General features: G+C 42.5%; 1 protein-coding gene across 3 annotated transcripts; it reads left to right on the forward strand.

Moving 5' to 3' along the window:
• The first annotated feature begins 6,052 nt into the window (after nucleotides 1–6,052).
• Nucleotides 6,053–20,892, forward strand: MACIR (macrophage immunometabolism regulator). 3 transcript variants are annotated; one of them, XM_053302799.1, is made up of 2 exons: nucleotides 6,053–6,367; nucleotides 18,650–20,892. In XM_053302799.1, the coding sequence occupies exons 1-2, from the start codon at nucleotides 6,365–6,367 to the stop codon at nucleotides 19,292–19,294; spliced, it is 648 nt and encodes a 215-aa protein (XP_053158774.1). In that variant the 5' UTR covers nucleotides 6,053–6,364; the 3' UTR covers nucleotides 19,295–20,892. The 3 variants fall into 3 exon arrangements, with proteins under 3 accessions (XP_053158774.1, XP_053158775.1, XP_053158773.1); XM_053302800.1 differs by lacking the exon at nucleotides 6,053–6,367 and adding an exon at nucleotides 6,390–6,691; XM_053302798.1 differs by lacking the exon at nucleotides 6,053–6,367 and adding an exon at nucleotides 7,003–7,230.
• Nucleotides 20,893–22,579: the final 1,687 nt, after the last annotated feature.

Raw genomic sequence — 22,579 nt, forward strand, 5'->3', positions numbered from 1 at the left:
TCAAAATGCAGCCCCTGAAGGCTCCATTCCTAATACAGTCTTCTATCTGCTATCAGTTAATTTGAAATAAAATAAAATAGAGCAGAATTGGCCGAGACAATTTTTGATAATTGTGGCAATTAATCATAGAATCAAGTGGAAGTTTTTCTAAATCTCTATAATACAAAGTTCTTTAAGATTTATGTGGTTCTACAAAGTTCACTAGGTTTCATCTTTGGCAAACAAATCTTAGGCAGTCATTTTGCATCCAGTTAACTGCTTCAGCAGAATAAAAATGGATACTTCAAAGTGAACAACACCTTATATTCATTGCCAAAATTTGAAATAGGCGTGATGATAGTGTGAATAGCAACATGGTTTCCTATAATGTTATTGCCATGGCCTATTTTTCTTCAAATTAGGCCAGGACTGAGGAATGAATTAGACTTATCATGCTAATGCATAAAGTACCTGAATACATTCTTAAAGAGTCAGTGACACTATATACACAGTCTCTTTAAAAGGGCAATGGCAGGCACAAATGTAGAATTCCATTTTCTATATGGAGAACATCTTGGGAGAAGCATTGAAAAAAATCAATCCAGGATTATTTATTATTATTTAAAATATGTGTACCCCACCCCTTCAGTGCACTACTGCTGAGGATAGCTTACATTAATAAATTGAATATGGGTGTGGTGAACTGGGAGAGTATTGTCTTACCTGTACCTCCCCTGTTAAAGATTCCACCAGTAGAGCTGTCACCAGTCTCCTATGAGACAAAACTAACTTTAAAATCCTTTTACAGAGCATGTAGGCCAAGCAGGCACATAGGGAGACAGAACAGAACATGTTTCCAGCCGAGATCAAGTTTAAAACAAAATCTAGTTTATTTAAATAGATCTATAAAAAGCAGGACACTTTACAGGCAAATAAGGCAAAATGATTAAAATGCACAAGCAAGGTATCTTTCTTCCTGCCTGGTGTTAGACAGGAGGCTCAGTAGATCTCAGGTCTTAAGCTGCAGTTCAGAAAACAAAGCTTGCACCACGGTGAAGTTTGCATGCGCCTAGGAGCCATGCAGCATAGTCTCAGCTAACAAAGCTAAACTAACACAAAAGTAACATTATGGAAGCAGCAACCTCAGCAACCATTTTTTGTTAAAGAGCCTCTCCGATGACAAACCCCACCTAACTCTCCTAACACAAAAGCGGGCTGTTTCCTTTATAGGGAAAGGTTTGCAAATTTAGCATCTAGCGCAGAAAAGAGGTAAAGCCAGTTGCTAATTAAATTATTTTTCTTGTGGATGGGCATAAAAACAGTTCTTCTGGATCAGGCCCTAGGCCTATCCAGACCAGCATCCTGTTTCACACTGTGGCCCACCAGATGCCTCTGAGAAGTCCACAGGCAAGAGGTGAAGGCATGCCCACGATCTTGCTGTTGCTCCCTTGCAACTGGTTTTTAGAGGCATCTTGCTCCTGAGGTGGCCTATAACCACCAGACTAGTAGCCATGGATAGACCTGTCCTCCATGAATTTGTCTAAGCCCCTTTTAAAGACATCCAAGCTAGTGACCATCACCACAATCTATGGCAGAGAATTCCATAGATTAACTATGCACTGTGTGAAAAAGTACTTCCTTTTGTTGGTCCAAATTTCCTGGCATTCAGTTTCATGGGATGGCCCCTTGTTCTAGTGTTATGTGAGAAGTGGGGGGGGATTTCTCTCTGTCCACTCTCTCTACTCCATGCATAATTTTATGCACTTCTATTATGTCTCCCCATAGTTGCCTCTTTTCTAAAATAAAGAGTCCCAGATGCTGTAGCTATGCCTCGTAAGGAAGGTGCTCCAGGCCCCTGATCATCTTGATTGCCCTCTCCTGAATCTTTTCCAGTTCTACAATCTCCTTAAGATACAGTGACCAGAACTGTACACTGTACTCCAAATGTGGCCGCAACATAGATTTTTATAAGGGCATTATTAGTGTTTTTATTTTCAGTCCCCTTCCTAATGACCCCTAGTGTGGTATTGGCCTTTTTCACAGCTGCCGCACACTGAGTCAACACTTTCAGTGAGCTGTCCAACACGACCCCAAGATCTGGTCAGTCTGTCAGCTCAGACCCCATCACTGTATATCTGAAGTTGGGTTTTTTTGCCCCATTATATACACCTGCTTAAATTAAATGACATTTGCCATTTTGTTGCCCACTCACCTAGTTAGGAGAGATCCTTTTGGAGCTTCCCAGTCTTCTTTGGATTTCACTACCCTAAACAGTTTAGTGTCATCTAAAGATTTGGCCACTTCACTGTTCACCCCAACATCCAGATCATTTTTGAACAAGTTAAAGAGCACTGGTTCCAGGACAGATCCCAAGGTGACCCCACTTTTTACTTCCTTCCATTTAGAGAAATGTCCATTTATTCCTACCCCCCGTTTCCTGTCCTCCAACCAGTTACCAATCCATAATTGAACCTGTCCACTTATCCCATGACTGCTAAGGTTACTCAAGAGTCTTTGGAGGAGAACTCTGTAAAAGCTTTTTGGAAGTCCAAGTATACTATATCAACTGAATCACCTTTATCCACATATCTGTTGATACTCTTAAAGAACTCCCTGCTAACTTGGCAAAGAGGCACCTTTTCGATGTGGTGATTCTCTTTGTTTAGCAGGGGGAGAATAACTGGCCTTATCCACCCCCAGCACAGTACCTCCAGTGACTGTTACTGGTGTCTATCTGATGTTTCTTTTTAGATTGTGAGCCCTTTGGGGACAGGGATCCATCTTATTTATTTATTCATTCATTCGTTCTCTGTGTGAACTGCCCTGAGCCATTTTTGGAAGGGTGCTATAGAAATCGAATAAATAATAATAAAATAATAAAAGTCATACCCTCATCATCTAAGGCAGTGTTTCTCAACGTTTTTGGAGTCACAGACCGGTAAATTCTTCGTGTGCAGTTTCCTGGACCAGCAGTTAGTATAGGGGTCACCCCTCCAACCCCAGGCCCCCCAAAACAATGTTGGGCTGGTAGGGGCCACCACCGAGAGCTCTGCGGAGCTTATTTCCAGGCAGCCCTCACTGCTGGATAATGTTCATTTAAGGAAGCTAAATTAATGTTATCCAGCAACCAGGGCTGCCTGCCTAGATATGACCTCTGGAGAGCTCGCCCAGGCTCCGTGGATCCCAGCCCCCGCTCCTCCACGTGTGAGGAACTGGTACCCTCACGGACCAGTACCCAACAGCTCACAGACTGGTGGCTGAGAAACACTGATCTAAGGCGTCAATCGCCTCCCTGGTAGGTTTTCTGCTTCTGATATATTTAAAGAATTTTTTGTTATTCCCCTTCACACTTCTAGCTATATGCCCCTCAAACTCTCTTTTTGCATCCCTTTTTGTCTCCTTGCATTTGTTTTGCCAGAGTATGTTCCTTTCTCTTCTATTCATTTGGGCAGGACTTCCATTTCCTGAAAGAAAACTTCTTCCCTTTTATAACTTCCCTGACTCTACTTGTTAGCCATACTGTCATCTTCCTGAACTCAGTGGTACCTTTCCTACTTAGGAACATAGGAAGCTACCATATACTGAGTCAGACCATAGGCCCATCTAGTTCAGTATTGTCTGCACAGACTGGCAGCGGCTTCTCCAAGGTTGCAGGCAGGAATCTCTCTCCGCCCTATCTTGGAGATGCCAGGGAGGGAACTTGGAACCTTCTGCTCTTCCCAGAGCGGCTCCATCCCCTGAGAGGAATATCTTACAGTGCTCTCACATCAAGTCTCCCATTCATATGCAACCAGGGTGGAGCCTGCTTAGCTAAGGGGACAAGTCATGCTTGCTACCACAAGACCAGCTCTTCTTCGTATATATTCCAGATGAGCTTCTATTATTGTGGTTTTAAATAAATTCTATGCTTTATGGAGTGATTTTGCCCTTCTGACTTTCCCTTTCAGTTTCCTTTTTCCAAGTCCCCTCTTTTTTGAGAAGTTTCCTCTTCTGAAGTCCAACGCATCTGTATTGGACTTCCTTAGCAATGCTCCACTCACATATAAGCTGAATTGGATCTCACTATGGTCCCTGTTCCCCAATGTTCTACAACTCTGACATCTCGCACCAGGTCTTGGGCACCACTCAGGATTAAGTCCAAAGTCGCCTTTTCTCTGGTTGGTTCCATAACCAATTGTTCTAAGGCACAGTCATTTAGCATGTCTTGAAATTTGTTCTCTCTGTCAATACCCACGTTAATTTGCCCAGTCTTTGTGAGGGTAATTGAAGTAACCCATTATTATAGTTCTGTCTCTCTTTGATGCCTCTCTCATTTGCTCATCCAACTCCAGGTCACTCTCAGCGTTTTGATCTGGAGCATTAGTAACACATTTCCTTTCAGTCCTCGTATTGTCACCCATAATGATTCTGTGGCAGGCTCTGGTCCTCCTAGGTTTTGTAGCTTGTTGTGTTCTATCCCTTCTACATTCTAGGATCCGATTGTGGGGGGAGAGACAGAGCAAGCGAGAGAGGCACAGTGGGGGAGAGACAGAGCAAGCGAGAGAGGCACGGTGGGGGAAGAGACAGAGCGAGCAAGAGAGGCACGGTGGGGAGAGACAGAGCGAGAGAGGCACGGTGGGGGGAGAGACAGAGTGAGCGAGAGAGGCATGGTGGGGGGAGAGACAGCGCGAACGAGACAGGCGCGCGGGGGAGAGACAGAGTGAGAGAGGCACGGTGGGGGGAGAGACAGAGCGAGCGAGAGAGGCACGGTGGGGGGAGAGACAGAGCGAGCGAGAGAGGCACGGTGGGGGGAGAGACAGAGCAAGCGAGACAGGCGCGCGGGGGAGAGACAGAGCGTGCGAGAGAGGCGTGGAGGGGAGAGAGACAGAGCGTGCGAGAGAGGCGGTGTGGGTGGGGCAGAGCGAGCAAGAGAGCTGTTGTGGGGGGGGCAGAGCGGGTGAGAGAGCTGTGGGAGGACCAGCCAAACAAATTCTCCCAACTAACCCCCAAAAGGAAGTGAACTACCACACAGATGCTCTGTGCGGGTTCAGCTAGTCTATATATATAATTTTCCTGGGTGTGCCTTTCGAACTTGCGTCCTGGCAGCCCAGCTGATTGGCTGGGCTGCGGGGGCGCCTGATTGGGTAAGGCGCACCCAGGAGAATTGACTGGGCAGGCGGCGGCGGCGGGCCTGGCCCGGGCGAGGCCACGGAGGCGAGGCGGCGGCTGGCAGCGGCCGTACTTGGCCCCGCCGGAGACAGGGGTGGGTGGGTGGGAGAGAGAACTAGCTGGCCCCAAAGAGCGAACAGATGCTCTGTGCGGGGTCTTGTTTAATTTAAAACAGCTTGGAAGATTTCCTGGCTTTAAAAAAAAACTATCTAAAAAGTCCTATAAGTGGCTTGTTTCATGGCAGAAAATTATGAAAACTTCTGGAACAAACAATATTATATTTATTCATTCATTCATTTTTAAATGCACTTATGTTCAAGTTGTTTTGCAACCCAGGTGGTCTGAGTGAGAACTGTGAAGCATGTGTGGTGCTTTTATTTTATTTTATTTTTCTTGTGTGTGAACTGCTCCCCAATAGCTTGCAGGGACTTCAGGGTAAATCTGGCTAACATGTGAATGCAGCACCTCCATTCCAGAGGAGATGTGTGTTAAAGGGCTTTAAAAGCCCCATGTGAAAAACCTCCTGGAATCAAACTTGACTGAATTTGTTCAGAATTTTGAGAAAACAAGCATAGACTCATACTCCATGGTTGAAAGTCTCCTTTGCTAATCTGCAGTGAGGGGGTCATTTTAATAATTAGTGTTTCTAGTGTGTTCTAGGCATTAAAAGCAGCACAAATATATAGTACTCAATGTCTGTCACTATATATTGTGAAGTGTGTGTATGTGTATTCAGTGGAATGTATTTCCAGGCAGCATACTTATTTTGAAATATCAGACTTGAATCCTTGGGGGCCTGGAGTGTGCGGAGGCCCTGGACTTGGGGGGGGGGCATTTTAAAATCTCGTCTCTGGGCCCACTCCAACCTCGCTACACCCCTGCATACAATGACATATTCCAGAGAGGAAACCGGGTTAAACCAGCTATGGCAAAGAAACAAAAGGAAGGCCCCGTTGCTTGTGGCCGAAGCTCTCGTGGGCCACGAACGCTTCAGCCACGATAAATCTGTGTGTGACATCTAGGACGGTCAGTGTCACCAGACGACTCCTTTCCGGCTTGATGGCAGCAGCACAAGTCCCATCAAGGCTGCGCTTTACCGCAGGCCCAAGGCGGGGAAGTCACCGAGGACTCGGCGCCGGCCGGGAGGAGCAAGAGGAGGAAGGGAAGGGAATCAAACACGTCCTCCTTGCAACTGAGTGACGACCGAAGGAAGGAGCGAGCGGCAATACCCTGGGCGATGGTGAGCCTGGGAGTTCTCCGCGACTAGAGGCGCCCACCCCGCGCCGCCGCCTCTCTCGGTCCAACCAGGCCCGGAAGAGAGACAGGCAGCAGGGACTCGGAGGCAGGCGGCGGTGGGCGGGACAGCAGCAGCGACAGGCGGACTAGAAGCAGGGGGAGCGCCTCCTCCGCTTCGCCAGCCACAATCCCCGCCCCGGGCCCGTGGAATAAGAGGGCGGGGCGGGGCTGGCAGCCTCTCTCTCGCTCGCTCCTTCTCACCATCACACAGCGCCCTGCCGTCGGCCGGAAAGCGGCCCGCAGGCCCCGGCGGCATCCTGGACCGCAGGTAGGGGGGAAGCCGGGGGCGTTGCTGCGACTGCTTGCAACTGCTGCGAGACGGGAGGCTATGGGTTGGGGCAGGAGGAGGGAGGGCCGCGGCTGCTGGGCCAAGGGCTGCTCTGCGGCGCCTCTCTCCTAAGAGCGGAAGCGCTCAGGCCGGCGCAGAGTTGGGTGCAGGATGCGCTCCAGCCTGCTGCAAGCAGGGAGCGGAAAGAGCCAGAAGGGCAGAGGGAGGATGATGGCAGGAGAGGGTGCGCGCGCCGGCGGGTTGAGGCACAGCGTGTCGCGCGCGCCTGTCTGTGCGCGCGCCCAAAGGGAAGTGCGTGGTGTAAACATACCGGGTGGGGATTCTGTCCGCCCGTTTCCCCACCTCTGGCACGTTACAGTCTGCGCAGTCTGGCTGCTGCTCCCAGGGCGATGTAACACCAGCGACCCCGAATGTGTGAATATCACCTCCATCCATCCTCAAGTGTACCTCTTGTAGACGCTCGTAAGCTAGTTTGTTCTTGCGTGTCTGTAAAGTTCCTGGAAAGTACCTATGGACAGGTTCGTATACCTGGCATGAACAAGTTGACGTTTAAAGGGCCCGTGTATAAGGGATGTGCGTGTATGAGTACAGATGTGTCGGCGTGCAGAAGTGTGCGTAATATAAATGCATCTGAAATCATGACCTGTGTGTGTTTTTATAAAGTGAGTTTAAATCATGAACATCTGTCTATATTGTGTGCATATTGTTGTGGAGGGTGTATCTTATAATACATACACTGGACATTAAAGCAGACTGAGATAAGACACGCTTGTGTGTAGTTTAATTCTGTCGGCCAGTAGCCACAGAATACTGTGTGTTTAGTCTCCCTTAAGAAAGTTTCCTTGTATAGCATACTATTTTATATGGAACATCAATATACGATGTTGAGTATTTTACAGAATGAATGTAATCTTTACATTACAGTGTAATGAATTGTAATGTGTACACTGTAAGATCTGTGTGCCTGGTACTTTACTATATGTTACGCCAGATCCCTACTACACAGTCATGTCCAGAAATACAGGTGCATTCCAGTGCACAGCTAAACACACTTGTTTATTTCTGTGGAATTAGTTGTGTTCTGTGTTGTGTTTAGTGCTGAGCACCTTTATGGTGCCTTGTGGCATTTCTGCTGTGCAATGTGTCAACAATCTTGTTCCTGTATATAGTTATAGGCCCTTGTAATTAAACAATTTTACTACAGCACCTTCTTTTAATTTTTACAAGGTCCTGGGAGAAGGAAGTGACAAAGTATTAAAACAAACCCATGACTGCTTGTTTTGTTTTAAAACTAATTATGCTTAGGAATGGTAAAAAAATCTGGAATCCTACTAGTCTGCTGCTGCTGTGCAGTCTCTGCCTCTTAGTCTACTCAAATACATCTCTGTCATCAGTGAGCTAGACTATAAAAGCTGTGCCAAGGAATAATAGCTGAAGCATAGTCTCTGTGTGTGAGCCTGTTTCAAGGACTCTCCTTGGTACTGCTGCCTTTAATCATGGTCCATGAAAGGTAGTACCACAGCACCTCCCCATTCTCAGAGGCCTTTTCATGTGCCTCTGAATAAGATCTGGGAGGGGAGGAGCATGGCAGAGAGATGTAACTTAGAATGGCTAGAAGTACAAGTGGCAATTTGATTTTGAAATTAAAATGTCACCCCTTCATCCAGCAGAGACAACAACAAAGCTTTGGTTGCTGAACTACTAAATGCATTCCGATTATACAACCACAAAGATAGCATGTTGTATTGATACTACTTGGTACACACCCACATTTTAGCCCGGTTCCTAAGCACTTTACACATCATGGCCCACTCAGGTTCAAATATATACTGAGCTCTTTTTAGGCCCAGAAGTTCTCTTCTATTTTTGTTTCCATAGATAATCTTATAAATCCAGTAGCCAGATCCAAGGCCTGATTACAGCTTTGCATTTATGGGAAATGTATTGTTGTGTGCCCTATGCTATTGCATGCTGATGATTGTGTGTGTATTCATTAACGTTAAGCATCTGTATAGCAAAAAGATAGCCAGTGTGGCAAAGCGTATCGGATTTACCATTTACATATGGCATACTTGTGTTGGGGTATAGTGGATACAGCCTGTACATTTGCAGAGAAGCATTCTAAGTGGTGGTTGGTAAATTCTATCACAAATGTTTGTTTATCATATTTATATGTTGCCCAATATGTGCATTTCTAAGCGATGTACTCAGTTTAAAAAATGACAAGCATAAAACAGAGTAAAACCAAAACAATTTCACAGAATAAAAAGTTTAAAAAATCTCATGGGATAAAAACAAACTATTTAAAATTAATTTGTTAAAAGCCTGAGAAACCAGGTACGTCTTGAGGATCTTCCCAAAAGCAACCAGAGAAGGAGATGCTCTTATTTTGACAAGGAGCATATTCCAAAGCCCCGGGGATCCACAGAGAAGGCCCGGTCTTGAGTTGCCACTAAACGGCCAGTGGCAACTGTAACCGGACCTCTCCAGATTATCTCAATAGGTGACAGTGTTCATGACAGAGAAAATGCTCTCTTAAGTACCCTGGGACCAAGCTGTTGAGGGCTTTATAGGTAATAATCAGCACTTTGCGCTTCGCTCAGTAACATAGCAGCAGCCAGTGCAGTTCTTTTAAATTTGGTATTATACGGTCCCTTTGGGTTGTCCCAGAGACAAGTCTGGCTGCCTCATTCTGTACCAATTGTAGTTTTTGGCCTATGTACAAAAGTAGCCCCACGTAGAAAGCATTACAGTAGTCAATCCTGAAGGTTACAGCCTATGCACCACTGTTTTAAGGTAATTTACCTTCAGAAATGGGTGTCGCTGACATATCAGCTGAAGCTGATAAAAAGCACTCCTGGCCACTGTCTCAGCCTGAGAGACCAGAGAGCGTTTTGGATCTAGGAGCACTCCCAAGCTATGTACCTGATCTTTCAGGGGGAGTGTGATGCCTTCCAGAATAGGCAGATCTAAACCATCTCTCAGGTCCCGACCTCTCACAGTCAGTCGCTCCATCTTATTTGGATTCAACTTCAGTTTGTAATCCCCAATCCAGCCCATTACCACCTCCAGGCAGGCATTTAGGGAAGTTATGCTATCTCCTGATGAGGTTGATATGGAGAAATAGATCTGGGTGTCATCAGCATATTTATATCACCCTGTACCAAATCAACTGATGATCTCTCTAAGCAGTTTCATGTAGATGTTAAAGAGCATTGGAGACAGTATGGAGTCATGTGAAACTCCATACTATAGTTCTTGCTTTGCAGAGCAGCAGTCCCAAGGGACACCATCAGGAATCTAGCAGAGAGGTAGGAACAGAACCACTGTAAAACAGTGCCACCCAATCCTATCTCCCTCAGGCGACCCAGAAAGATACCATGGTCAGTATTGAAAGCCACAGAGAGATCCAAAAGGATCAGCAGTCACACACTCTCTGTTGATAGCCAATTGGAGATCATCAAAGGCAGTCTCAACTTCATAGCTCACTCAAAATCTGGTTTGAAATGGGTCTAGATAAGCCATATCATCCAAAACTGCCTGGAGTTGAGAGGTCACCAGCCACTCACCTTGCCCATACATGGAAGATTGGAAACTGGTCTGTAATTAGCTTACTCTGAGGGATCCAATGCAGGTTTTTTAAAAATAAGATATAATAATAGCCTCAAGACAAGGAGTCAATACTGCCCTCCCTCAGAGGAGTATTTTTAATATGTATCAGACCCTCTCTAATAATACGATTACCAGATGAAATAAGCCAAGTGAGCAAGGGTCAAGAGAACAGGTTATAGGATGTGTAGTTCAATGCAGTTTGTCCACATCCTTAGAAGTCACATCCTCAGGAGCGTTGTGATCTGTCAGATTCTTCCTCCACTTACTCTCTAGTAGTCTACCTCACCGCTTCAGCTCCCATATTTCTTCTGAATACCACAGGGCTAATTTTGAAGCAGATCAGAGAGTATGCTTATGGGCGATTGTGCCTACAGCTCTAGTGAGTTGATTATTCCATGTTTGCACCAGAGCATCAACAGAATCACTAGCAGTTTCCAACTTCCTATTGGACTCAATAACCTTCTTGGGTGGACCAATGCAACAGGTCCTTCACCCCTGCAGAGGTGGGTTGTGGTTGCAAGTCCTACCTTAACCAGATGGTGGTCCATCTATGACAGTGGTGAGATGACAGGAGTCCCCATCCATAAATCTTCTAGACAGAGCAAAGGACCCAATAGAGTGCGTGATATATTGGTCCATCATATATTGATCAAGAGACCACTTCGGATAGTCCCATAGTAGTCATGGCCGCTATGAATTCTTGAGCTGCTCCAAACTCCTGAGCTACTCCTGACAACCTTTCCCCAAAATAAACAAAAAAAGTCAACGTTTTAGGCTACAGGCCTATTTATTAAAAGTATTTATAGTATTTTGTTATATACTGTATGCCAAAGCATGGTTAAAGCAGTGTGAAAGATATGTTCAGTGCAGCCTGTACAATGCAGCATGTACACAAATGCATGCTGGATTACCTAACCAAGTACAGGAATGTGGTTCTGAATCTCAAATCCCACACGATATGAGAAAATGCATATATTACATACATGATTTCAGTCATTGGGTCTGGATATGTCTGTATAGTGAAAACACAATTAGGAAATATCTGTTGCTAAGGAGGCAGTGGCTAGAGACAGAGACTAGTTGATGCAATTTCATTTTCACAATGAACCAGTCTTAATTATCACCTGCTTAAGAAAACCAACTGACTGTCTATTTTGCATGACAGGTAAGGGAAGAAAAATACCACTAATGATTGGCTTTTGATCACCATTGGCATTTTTAATAGACATAAGAGGTCTGTGCTTTTGCTAGTGTGTATACTGTTAAGTATACAGCAAATGTCATCTTGAAAAATAAAACAAATCCTGTTGTCTGCATGAACAAGGAACTCGAGGGTGTTTGAGCAACATCTCCATGCTTGAATGTCTTGGGTCATTCACAGGTCATTGTGCTCCTTGATAGATTATGGGCTTGAGATGACGACAACCCAGCTTGTTCTTTGCGTCATTGATTTTCAGATTGTGTTCCACAGAATCATAGATTATCAGGGATTCTACTGTGACAAAATCAGTCATGGCAGAAGACTTGCTGCTCATGTAGCTGTTTCTTGAGCTTTAAAGGGCTAATGTCTCTTTCAAGCTCGCATATGGGGGCCGCTCTATATGCAGTTGGCTGAGCAGTGCTAGGACTGAGAGAAATAATGGCTGAGCTGGTGTGTGTTTGTGTGTGTGTTTCTAGGGTAACTACTGGCGTGTAAAATTCCAGAACATTTCTTGCTCCTACCGACGCTTTCTTCTGAATCCTATAGGAGAGAGCTTGTAGTCAAGGCGATTGTTTTCAGTTGTAGGAGAGGGTGGGGAAACTGTCTGTGGTGAGCAACACCACAGTGAGGTTTTCCATGATATCTTTCTATCCCCACAGGCCCTTCAAGTGTATGAAAGGCCCTCTATCCCCAGGCCTTTCATACACTCACAACTACAAGCTCTTTTTCATATGTGCACTTCACCTTTCTGCACCAGCATTCTGTCTGTGCTCACAAATTGTGTGTACAGACACACACACTTGTTCCTTCTTTTCACATCCTTCTTTTCACATGGACTGTCTTTAAACTTGAGACACACCCATTCTGTTCTACATACACTCACACAAATTTTATTGCACCCCCAAACACAAATACAGTCTTTGTTCCTCCATACATACCCATGCAATAGAAATGCAGTCTCACATATCAGACTCATTCTCACACACCCCACATGCTACGTCACTCACACTGCTATTACTTCTTCTAGACAAGTTGAGATGCTGAAAAGATCATTGTGTGATTATACACACACACACACACACACACACACACACACACACACAATGTTACTGTAATAAGTTTCTGCAGGGCTATATTTTTAGTATGCATGGTGTTTTTGTGGAACAATAGCTGGGAGAAGAATAAACATTGAAACTGTCTAGATGTGGAACCGGATATGCATCTGCATTTGTCAACTATCATGCCAAAGACTTTTGTGTAGAAAGGCAAACACATCTATCACACTGAAAGCAAGCATATCTCTGTCCTTTCAGCATTGTTTGTACAACCAAGATGGGGGTTGGGGCAGGAATAGGATAAATAACATTACCAAAGCTTATTAGTAAGGGAAAGGCTTTGGTAACAGCATAAGTGATGTAAAAAGCTTCCCTAAGGCTTGACTTATAAGTGATGCAAGTGTTTCATGTGCTTCCTATCATGTGTAAAATATACTTTGCACCTGGACTGGTCCATATGCATGCAACATTAACACACCAGCAATGTGTCCTAGATAGTTGTGCTGCTGTCATGCTAACATTGTTCGCATGTGGGACAATACATGTGGGTATGTCTGGGCCTTCTAACATGGATACATACTTTCCCCATGGCCCATTGCACACATAAAAGAAGACTGAGTTTTAGAAGTCTCAAGAACGATTGTTTTGGGTGATGGTATGAGGCTGTTCTCATGCGCAGCCTAACCCAGGCTAGGAACGCCCAGATTCCTAGAGCACCCGTCTCTTGGGGGGAATCCCCCAATGCATCATGCATGTCACACAGTGCATTGTGGGATCTGCGGAGTCCAGGACACATCATCCAAGCTTCCCTCATAGTACTGCTTGTCTGGGAGTGCGGTTTCCACTCCCAAAACAAGCACTCTCTCATCCGGGGGGAAGGTGAGTTTACCCAGCCTTCCCCGCTACCCCGACTACCTGCCTACATCCTCTATATCTATGGTAAAAAAAACAGTTGAGTCCAGGGCTCAGATTTTTTCCATTGGTCGGTTCTCTTTCTACTACCTATTTGGGGTTTTTTTTAATAGTGTGAATGAATTATATTGCCTGCCTACCTGATTATAAGTCATGAGACTAGCTGATCTGCAGATTGCATCTATACATAGATTACATCTTCAGATTGCCTGATAAATCTAAAACCAGGCATCTGTAAAAGCAGTTTAGCTTTGAATATATTAATGTGTAAATTTAGCGTTATAAGCTATGCACTCATTTTCAGCATTTAATATAACCTGCCTTTGCAAAAACTTTCTTGAGCCTCCTGAACTGGTTATATGTCACTGGAATGGAGATTATCTAATGGCAATTTCACTAATTTATAATTTTAGGTAGATGATTTGGAATAACTGTCAACTACCAAGATTCCGTACCAGCAGCCATTAATGCAGATTAGAATCTTTGGTCTGTCATAAGCATTCATTGAAAGTAGAGAAACACTGTACTTCAGCCACTCTTATTAGGAGTACAAACAAATAGTGTAATTAAGTTGTGCAGCAATCTTGAATATTCCTCTAGTGTTTATTAGCAATCTTATTTTTGATGTGCTTGTTGGAAACTGCCTACATTGTGATCTAAAGAGCTTATTATACCCTCCATTCCAGAGAGATTTTATAGATTCATTTGATGGCCTACTAACTCACCAGTAACTTCAGATGACCTAGTTTTCCCTAGGTTTTCAAACTGAAGCTGTGAAACCATTTTAACACTGGAAACATTGATGCCCTTGCAGAACAAAAATAATTTGTCTCTTAATGTTTTTCCTGAATTTTCAATTAATTATTGTCGATTGCATTTGGCTGTTATTTCTTGCTTGTTCTGTCTTTGGCTCCCAGAGTTTCAGTCTTGCTATCAGTTCTTTTATAAGTACTCTGGTAATTTTTTCTATTGTACATTTCATTTCAATCCATTCTAGATACTTTATCATCTTGGAGTGCACATAATATTTTGGTGTCAAAACAGGTTGAATAATGGTGATTTTGGTCTGCTTATGAGTAATTGAATTTTATTACATTTGAGTCTTCTTGTTGAACTTTCACTTTCAGATTGGCCATTGTATTAACATCACAAGTTAATGAGGCTGTAGAACTAGTCTAATAATTAATCTAATGATTTTACTGATCCCTGATGCCTGCCATAATTATACCTATAAAATTAGTTTCGGTTGGACTTGGTTTATACAAAGAACTTTAAACACAGCTTTTTGAGGTCCTTGATGAAACATTAGTTGAGATTTTGAGGTCTTTGATGAAACACTGGTTCAAATTCTCAACCTGTACAGTTTTCAATTCTGAGTTGTTGATACAAACAAGAGTAATTGTTACTGTGACTAAAAACTGAATTTATATTCTACATAGTTTACTACCATTTATTTTAGCTTTCATAACTGAATTTTTATTCTCTGAAGGTTCATATTTAAATTTCATGTTTGCTCTACTTCCCCACCCCCCAGTTTTTTCTGGGGGTGGGTGGGTCAAGGTAGATTTGAGCACTTTAAACAATGAAATTAATTCCAAACTAGAACAAACTAACCCCAATTCTTCAAGGCTCCAGCCCTAAATTAACTCATTTCCTATGGAGAAAGCCTGTTTGTATTACAAATACTGTACAGGCTACCTGTTGATCAACATATGTGACAATCTGCACATGAATGACATGTGTTTTTATACATGAAAGTGCTTATATTGTAGGAAGTATACAACATGTAAAGCAGTCTTTACTCTGAAAGTAAGTCACATTAATATCTGGTTGCTTTCAGGTAAATGAGCAAAAGACTGGAATGTAAAACAGTTTCCAGTCCTCCTCAACATGACGTTGCTCCTAGTCATCCCAGACAAGAAGCCATAAAAAGTTTCCCCAAAAGACCAAAGCCCTTGTTCCCCATACATGATGCATTGATGGTTATAATCAAGAGAGAGTTCCCAGCTGATACCTGAGACTACAGTGGGACAAGAAAAGTGAGAAGGTATCTTGATTAAGCAGGATCTAGGCTATGTAGGAATTTGTAGGTCAAAACCAGCATCTGGTGGGCCACTGTGTGGAATAGGGCCTTGGGCCTGATCCAGCAGGGCTGCTCTTATGTTCTTAGCATTTTTGATTAAAATAAACTTTTATTGAAATGGATAGCCAGTATTGCATTCTGATTATTTTCAACGAAATCAAATCGGAATACTGTTCAAGGAGCATGCGAATCAAGGGTGGGCTAGATTCAGAGGTGCCTTGCACAAGTGAAAAGGCACTTCCATCTGCACAAGGGGAGGGGACATGATTTCCAATGACACTCCCCTCCCATCTGCAGCCCCCTGCACCATCTCTCTCTCTCTTTTTTTCCCCTTGGGGTTCTTCTGACTTCCAGGATTTGCTTTATGAGGGGTGCTGGAACCTCTAACAGGGAAGAGGGAGAAAGCAAGCAATGGTTCTTTGGATCCAATCCAAGGCTTCCAGTCCATTAAATAAGTTCAATTGTATTACTGCTGTACCATTTCTGTTGGCATATATAACGATTTGAACACTTTAAAAGGTTTTTTTTCAAGATTGCCATTTTCCTGCCATTCTCAGTTCTGACAATATATATCTCTGTATTGCATGTAATACTGTTTAGAATTTTTATGAACATTGTTTAGTTTAAAAGTGAGGTGTGTTTCCATTTGCAGCTGCCTAAAGAAAAAAGAACAGATGGCTAAAATGCCTTGTATATTCTATTGCTAGTATGAAATCCAAACTTCTAATGACTCTAAAAACTGTAAAAGGAAAAGTAGTAGATTCTAGTACTAGATATTTTATTTCCTATTTTGAAAACTTGGACTTAAAAGTACAAGATTTAAAATAAAAGCTTAAAATAAAAATTGATTATTTTGATTTCAACATTACATGGTTCCAAGTCATTGTAGATAGAACTGAGATATTGTCCTGGATGTGTGCATGTTCCTTCATTTTGGAGGGTGTGTGTGTGGGGGGGGTACTACTACTAAAACACTACTAAATGTCTGAAAAATCCAGAAGATTCAATGATTGAGCTCAGTACAATAGATTCATGCAAATATCTTTTAAAGATGTCTTCCCAGACATCTAGCCCATTCAGCTGATTTGGCATGTCAAGTAATCGCTGATTCTGTTATGGTCAGGAAGTTGTCTGAGCATTTATTGGTATGTATAGATTATGGGTTGCCAGACCCTCTGTCTGCTTTTAGAAGGTTTGTATGAAGACATGCTGCTTTTATGCTCACTTTTAGCAAACATCGATAATAATGCAGGGCTGCACAGTTTCAGCCATCCAGCTGTTGGACTTCAACTCCCAGCATTCCCGACTACAGTGACCAGTGATCAGAGATAACTAAAGCTGTAGAAGGTTTGAAGCTGTTTAGCCCTGGAGTAATGTGTTATGGCCCATAGACAGATGGAAACTGAGACTTCCTGCCATGAGAAACCTCATTGAAAAGAATGAAAACAATACGGACTTTTGTAGCACCTTAAAGACAATAAATATTTAAATACATAAATCTAAAATAATAGATACAATAGATGTGTTAGTCTTTAAGATGCCTTGAGACTCTTTGTTCTTGTCTCAGCACACTAATATGGCTACCCCTCTGGAAGCTAGAAGGAATGAGAAATGGGTAAGAACTTAATTAGATTCTATGAATTGCTATGCTCTTGAAATCTCCCAGTCACATCAGTAGGAATTGAACAGGAGATATGCAATGTCAGACTAGCTTCAGAGAATGCTGGTTTCACGGAAGCTTTCACAGAAGGGAGCTGAAGCTGTTGCCTGACTTAAAAAACAAAACAAAAAGGATTGTTTAGCCAGCCACTCTTCAGGAAAACTGGCAATCCCTTTGTTATCAAGGGAAGTACTGATTAGTGGGAGAAGACAGGCTAGCAAGGGGAAAGATGGGTAAACCCTGTGCATGTGCTATATGAACATCAAAGGACAGTGGCTGACTTCCTAACTAATCAATCAATCCTTGATTACGGTTGGAGACCAGCATAAAATTAATACAGATTAAAAATTACAGGTAACAAAGCTAAAATTAAGGATGACTGCAGTTTAAGATTTAAAGAAACAATAGATATTAACTCATCGTCCAAAGGCTGAAGCTAAAACTATAACACATTGGTACTAAAGTTATTAAAAATAGAGAAGATAAAATATAGTAATAATTCCTAACTAATGAAGCATACATGCTGTGCGTCTCTGTGGACATGCAGTGGGAGCTCTTGTGCAGCTACCTCAGTCCTCATACACACTGTTGCACAAGAGCCCTAAGATTTCTGAGCGCTACCAGCACTCCAGAAGTGCTCTGTAAGATTGGAAGTATTGCGGCTCTTGTGCAACAGCATGTGTGCTAGAGGACTGGGGAGAGGTGTGAGGGTTTCCATTGCATGTCTGCTTCATACATCAGACTGTCAGCCACTGGCAGAGTAAAGGTGAATATGACAAATATTTATATACCGTTTTTCAACAAAAGTTCCGAAAGTGGTTTACATAGATATACATAAACAAACAAACAAACAAACTGGCTCCCTGTCCCTAAAGGGCTCATAAGACAGACACCAGCACAAGCCACTGGAGGAATGCTGTGCTGGGGACAGATAGGGCCAGTTGCTCTCCCCCTGCTAAATAAAGAGCATCACCACTTTAAAAAGGTGCCTCTTTGCTCAGTTAGCAGGGGACTAGTAACTAGCAGTTCAGATTGCATATTTTGGGGACAGGGACCATGTACCGTAATGGTGATTCTATATCAATATAGTGCATTAATAGTGTAAAAGATACTAGAGATGGGACAGATAGGAGGAAAGTAATAGAGAGGGATCGAACTGCAGTCCCCTGCCTCCATAATAGACATTCAATTTGCTCAGGCTGTACAGTGAGTATATGGCAAAGATGGAAACTGAATCCAATTCCAACTTTCTGTTCACTGATACACTAGTTTCCTCTAGCCAGGGAAGCCTTGGCTACAGTAGATCTAAAGGGACAGTGGTAGGCAGTCAGTTGAGAATTGGCAGCATAAAACAATTTGTGCTGTGTCTCCCATGTATTATATCATACTAACAAAGCTGTTTTTCTATTTCCAGACCAACAAATTCATACTTAAAATGGAAGTTGACGTTAATGGAGAGTCCAGGTCTATCCTAGCTACTCTCCCCTTGCCTATTGCTGAAGTGAGTGCCACAGCCAAGGCAGACTCGGAGAAACCACGCTGCTCCAGCACCCCATGTTCGCCAATGCGACAGACTGTTTCAGGCTATCAGATCCTCCATATGGATTCTAACTACTTGGTTGGTTTCACAACTGGAGAGGAGCTTCTGAAATTAGCCCAGAAGTGCACTGTAAGCGAGGAGAATAAAGTAGAAGCGGTACCTACTTTGCGTTCCAAACAGCTTGATTCAGGACTTTCCCGTTCCTCCCGGGTCTGTAAAGCCAGAAGCAGATATTACCAGCCTTACGAGATCCCAGCGATCAATGGCCGGAGAAGGCGACGGATGCCCAGCTCAGGGGATAAATGCACCAAGCCACTACCTTATGAACCCTACAAGGCTTTTCATGGTCCTTTGCCTCTTTGCCTTTTCAAGGGTAAAAGGGCTCACTCTAAATCCCTAGACTACCTCAATTTAGACAGAATGAACATCAAGGAACCAGCTGACACAGAAGTGCTTCAGTATCAGCTCCAACACCTCACCCTAAGAGGGGACCGTATGTTTGCTAGGAATAATACATGAAGATACATTGTCCTTAGTTCTTCATTGAGTCAAGATCATCTGTACAATGTTGACAGTCATGCAAATGGCACTTGGTTGTATCAGCAAAGTGTTTCCGGACCATAATTTATTTGAGTAAGATTATGAAGATGGTGGGGGTCAGAATAACGTGGAAGAAACTACTGAAAAATCCTGACTGCAAATGTCTTTAAAACACTATTACTCAACAGAAAATCTTGCACATGGATTCTTAGTTGTGGCAATTTAACACTCAGAAATTTATGTACTGTGACTTGTGTTTCTGACTGGGCTTGCTGTAAGAAATTACTCATGGATAAGCACTGAAATAAACTCTTAATTCTTAATATTGAACATATTTATGTATGCAATGACTTTTTGCATTATAGAAAACAAAATGTTTGAACAGGACATGTGTTCTTTAAAATAATCCAGTATACATTTATTGTAACTGGTTTTGCACTGGGAACGAAAAATATCATTGATAATATTAAGCCTGAGTACTTTCTACTTGTGTTAACTGGAGCTGACTCTTTTTTTAGTGTAATTGAATTACTTCTCATATTTCAAATTTGATTTCATTGTAAAATTTGTAAAAGTACTAAAAAGGATTTTGAGGGAGAAAAATGAAAAATACTTTGAAGGTAAATACTAATTGACTTTAATTTAGTACCTTCATTTTAAAAAAAAAATCTTAATGCCTACATGGGGACATTTACATTGTGTATATACATCGTGAAATTCTGCATCCACATCTGCAGTATATTAATGGAGTTTTAGATTTTAGTACTACCGAATTACATAGTTATGAGGGGAGGGTCTTACCAGACCACATTTTTAGCACTGCACTGGAACATTCCAGTTTATTTACAGCACTGACTACTACTTTTTAAATCTCAATTTCAGGCTTTGATAAAAAGCTGTGAACATTACAATACTGGAGTATGAATTACATTAAATGCACTGGCTTAGAAAGTTGTTTCAATAAATCGTCTCCAAACAAATCCTTATTTAACTATTCTAACTTGAGCAATTTTTTTAAAAAATCTGTAATGGTTTCTTAGTCTCTTTAAAATGTGCAGTTTGTTACTGAAGCAGTGTGCAACCATGTTATGTTCTTGATCTGTAAGTTATTTAGAAGTGAGTGCTTAAATTTTGTGGGAGGGGAGCTTAAATTTTATGTGAAACAAAATAATTTATGGATCATTCGTGGCATAGTTCTGACTTTTCTGAATGGAAAGACTGGGTTATTTTTCTCTTAAGAAGGAATGCAGAGAGCACAAGCTTTGGAAGCTTAGGATTTGTCTCCTCTTTAACACCTTTCACCACAGTAATGTCAAACTTTCAGTACAGAATTTGTGGTTAGGGTGTGTTTTACTATGAGGGAATGCTCATAATTTTTACAGCAAGCTGCACCATTATATTGTAGTGAAGAATGATTTCTTAAGAAACTGTTCCTACATAGCCTTTAGTTTGACCTGAAGATTACTATCTAATGCCAAAGAGAGGGGTTTTACACATTGATTAAACATTATTTATTGATTTACCCTATGAAAGAACATTGTTGGCTACTAAATAAAAGGATGATGTGCATACCTCTATATGACTTTGGCGTGTATTGCTGTTTTGAAAAATGACTGGTGATTGCCTAAAGTTTACAATTGTTTATGCATCCTCAAAATATTATGCAAGTTATTTTTAAATCCTGAAATTGGAAGGTATTTAGATTCCTTTAGACTAGATTTCTTTTGGAAGCTAATGCATGGGATTTTAACTACTTATTTGTAGCTGGTGGTTCCTGGGACCGGGGTGGGGGGCAGGGGCTAGGCGGAGCAAATGGTGGGTAGAACCACAGCTAGTGAGAGGTCGAGCCAATTGTGGGCAGCTGCAGAAGTGGAGTCAGGACTAGGTGAGTGCCTTAGCAGTAACTGGCAAAGTATACATTCATAGCTAAAGAGTGGGATCAAAATGCAAACACACACAAGCACACAAATCTTAGTTGCTCATCAGCGGAGATATAGAGAAATATGGAAAACATCAGTTGCTTTATAGTGCTTAAGAGGACTACAGTAGTGTGTAGATTTGTATCTAACCCATCAGGCTCAAAACACAAGCGTACACACACACACACACACACACACACACACACACACACACACACACACACACCTGTATAAGCCATGAGTAAAGCACAGACCAGCTACAAAAGGCTCCTTCTATGGAGAGTAAATGCATTCTATACACCAGGGCAGCTCTGCCTGATTACTTAAAAAATGAATACTAGTAATAATCAACAGCAACAACAAGAAAAAACTATGAGCCAGAGTGGTACTGTGGTTAGTGTGCTGGATTAGACTGGGGAAATTGAAATTCAAATCCCCATACAGCCATGAAATTCACTGGGTGACTCTGGGTCTGTCACTTATCTCTCAGCATAACCTTTCTCATAGGGCAGTTGGGAGGATAAATATAGCCATGTGCACTATTCTGGGCTTCTTGGAGGAAGTACAGGCTATACATGTAAAAGTAAAGAAATCTGTATAAGTCATAGGTAAAGCAGAGACCAGCAACTGCATTTTGACCAACAAATGCATTCTGAAGTTACAAGGGCAGCTCTGCCTGCCTATTTAAAGAATGCATACATAAATAATAACCACAGGTTTTTCAATTATGCTTAATGTAGCTATGAACCATCTCCTGTAACTTAGAGGACACCATGGGAAACAAAGATGCCCTCTACCTACTGCATGCCTGCTGAACAGCTTGGTGCCATTCTCTGCCACTCTTGGGTGCCCACCACTTAACCTGTGTGTCCATCCTAGCATGCAACATTTATTAAAAAATAGAGATCACTTCCTTAATCCTTGCCCAATGAACCATAACCATTAGTGGACATACTGGCCACAATCCAGAGAAAAATCTGGTTAGCACTCTGCATAGCAAATTGACTTTTAAAATTATTTTCCTCAACAGAATCCATTCCTTAGGTTCATATACTACACCTACGTGGAAATTATTTGAAAAGCAGTTTGGGGACTCGGAAATCCATGCATATGCCCTAAAATAACTTGCTGGCTTCTTATGCTAGTGTTTAATCTAATTAGTCCAGACTTACAGTTTGCTGTTCCTTCCAATGTTTTATGGCAAGTCATTTTGGGAATGGGCCATAATGCTTTGCATACAGATGAGATTAGAGAGCAAGGAAGGAAAGCAGAGGTTGCATTCTTCCCCTCCAAACACAAAGAGGCCAGTGAAAGATCAGACTTACCAACAGCCAGCCAGCTCCCT

Source organism: Hemicordylus capensis, chromosome 2, assembly GCF_027244095.1.
Source record: "Hemicordylus capensis ecotype Gifberg chromosome 2, rHemCap1.1.pri, whole genome shotgun sequence".
Lineage (NCBI taxonomy): Eukaryota > Metazoa > Chordata > Lepidosauria > Squamata > Cordylidae > Hemicordylus > Hemicordylus capensis.

Bases quoted from the DNA above. Each gene is read 5' to 3' on its own strand.
- MACIR (XM_053302798.1), top strand. From the start codon at position 7,123: ATGTGTGAATATCACCTCCATCCATCCTCAAGTGTACCTCTTGTAGAC. The intron at 7,231-18,649 runs GTTCGTATACCT...TTCTATTTCCAG, and splicing joins TGGAAAGTACCTATGGACAG to ACCAACAAATTCATACTTAA.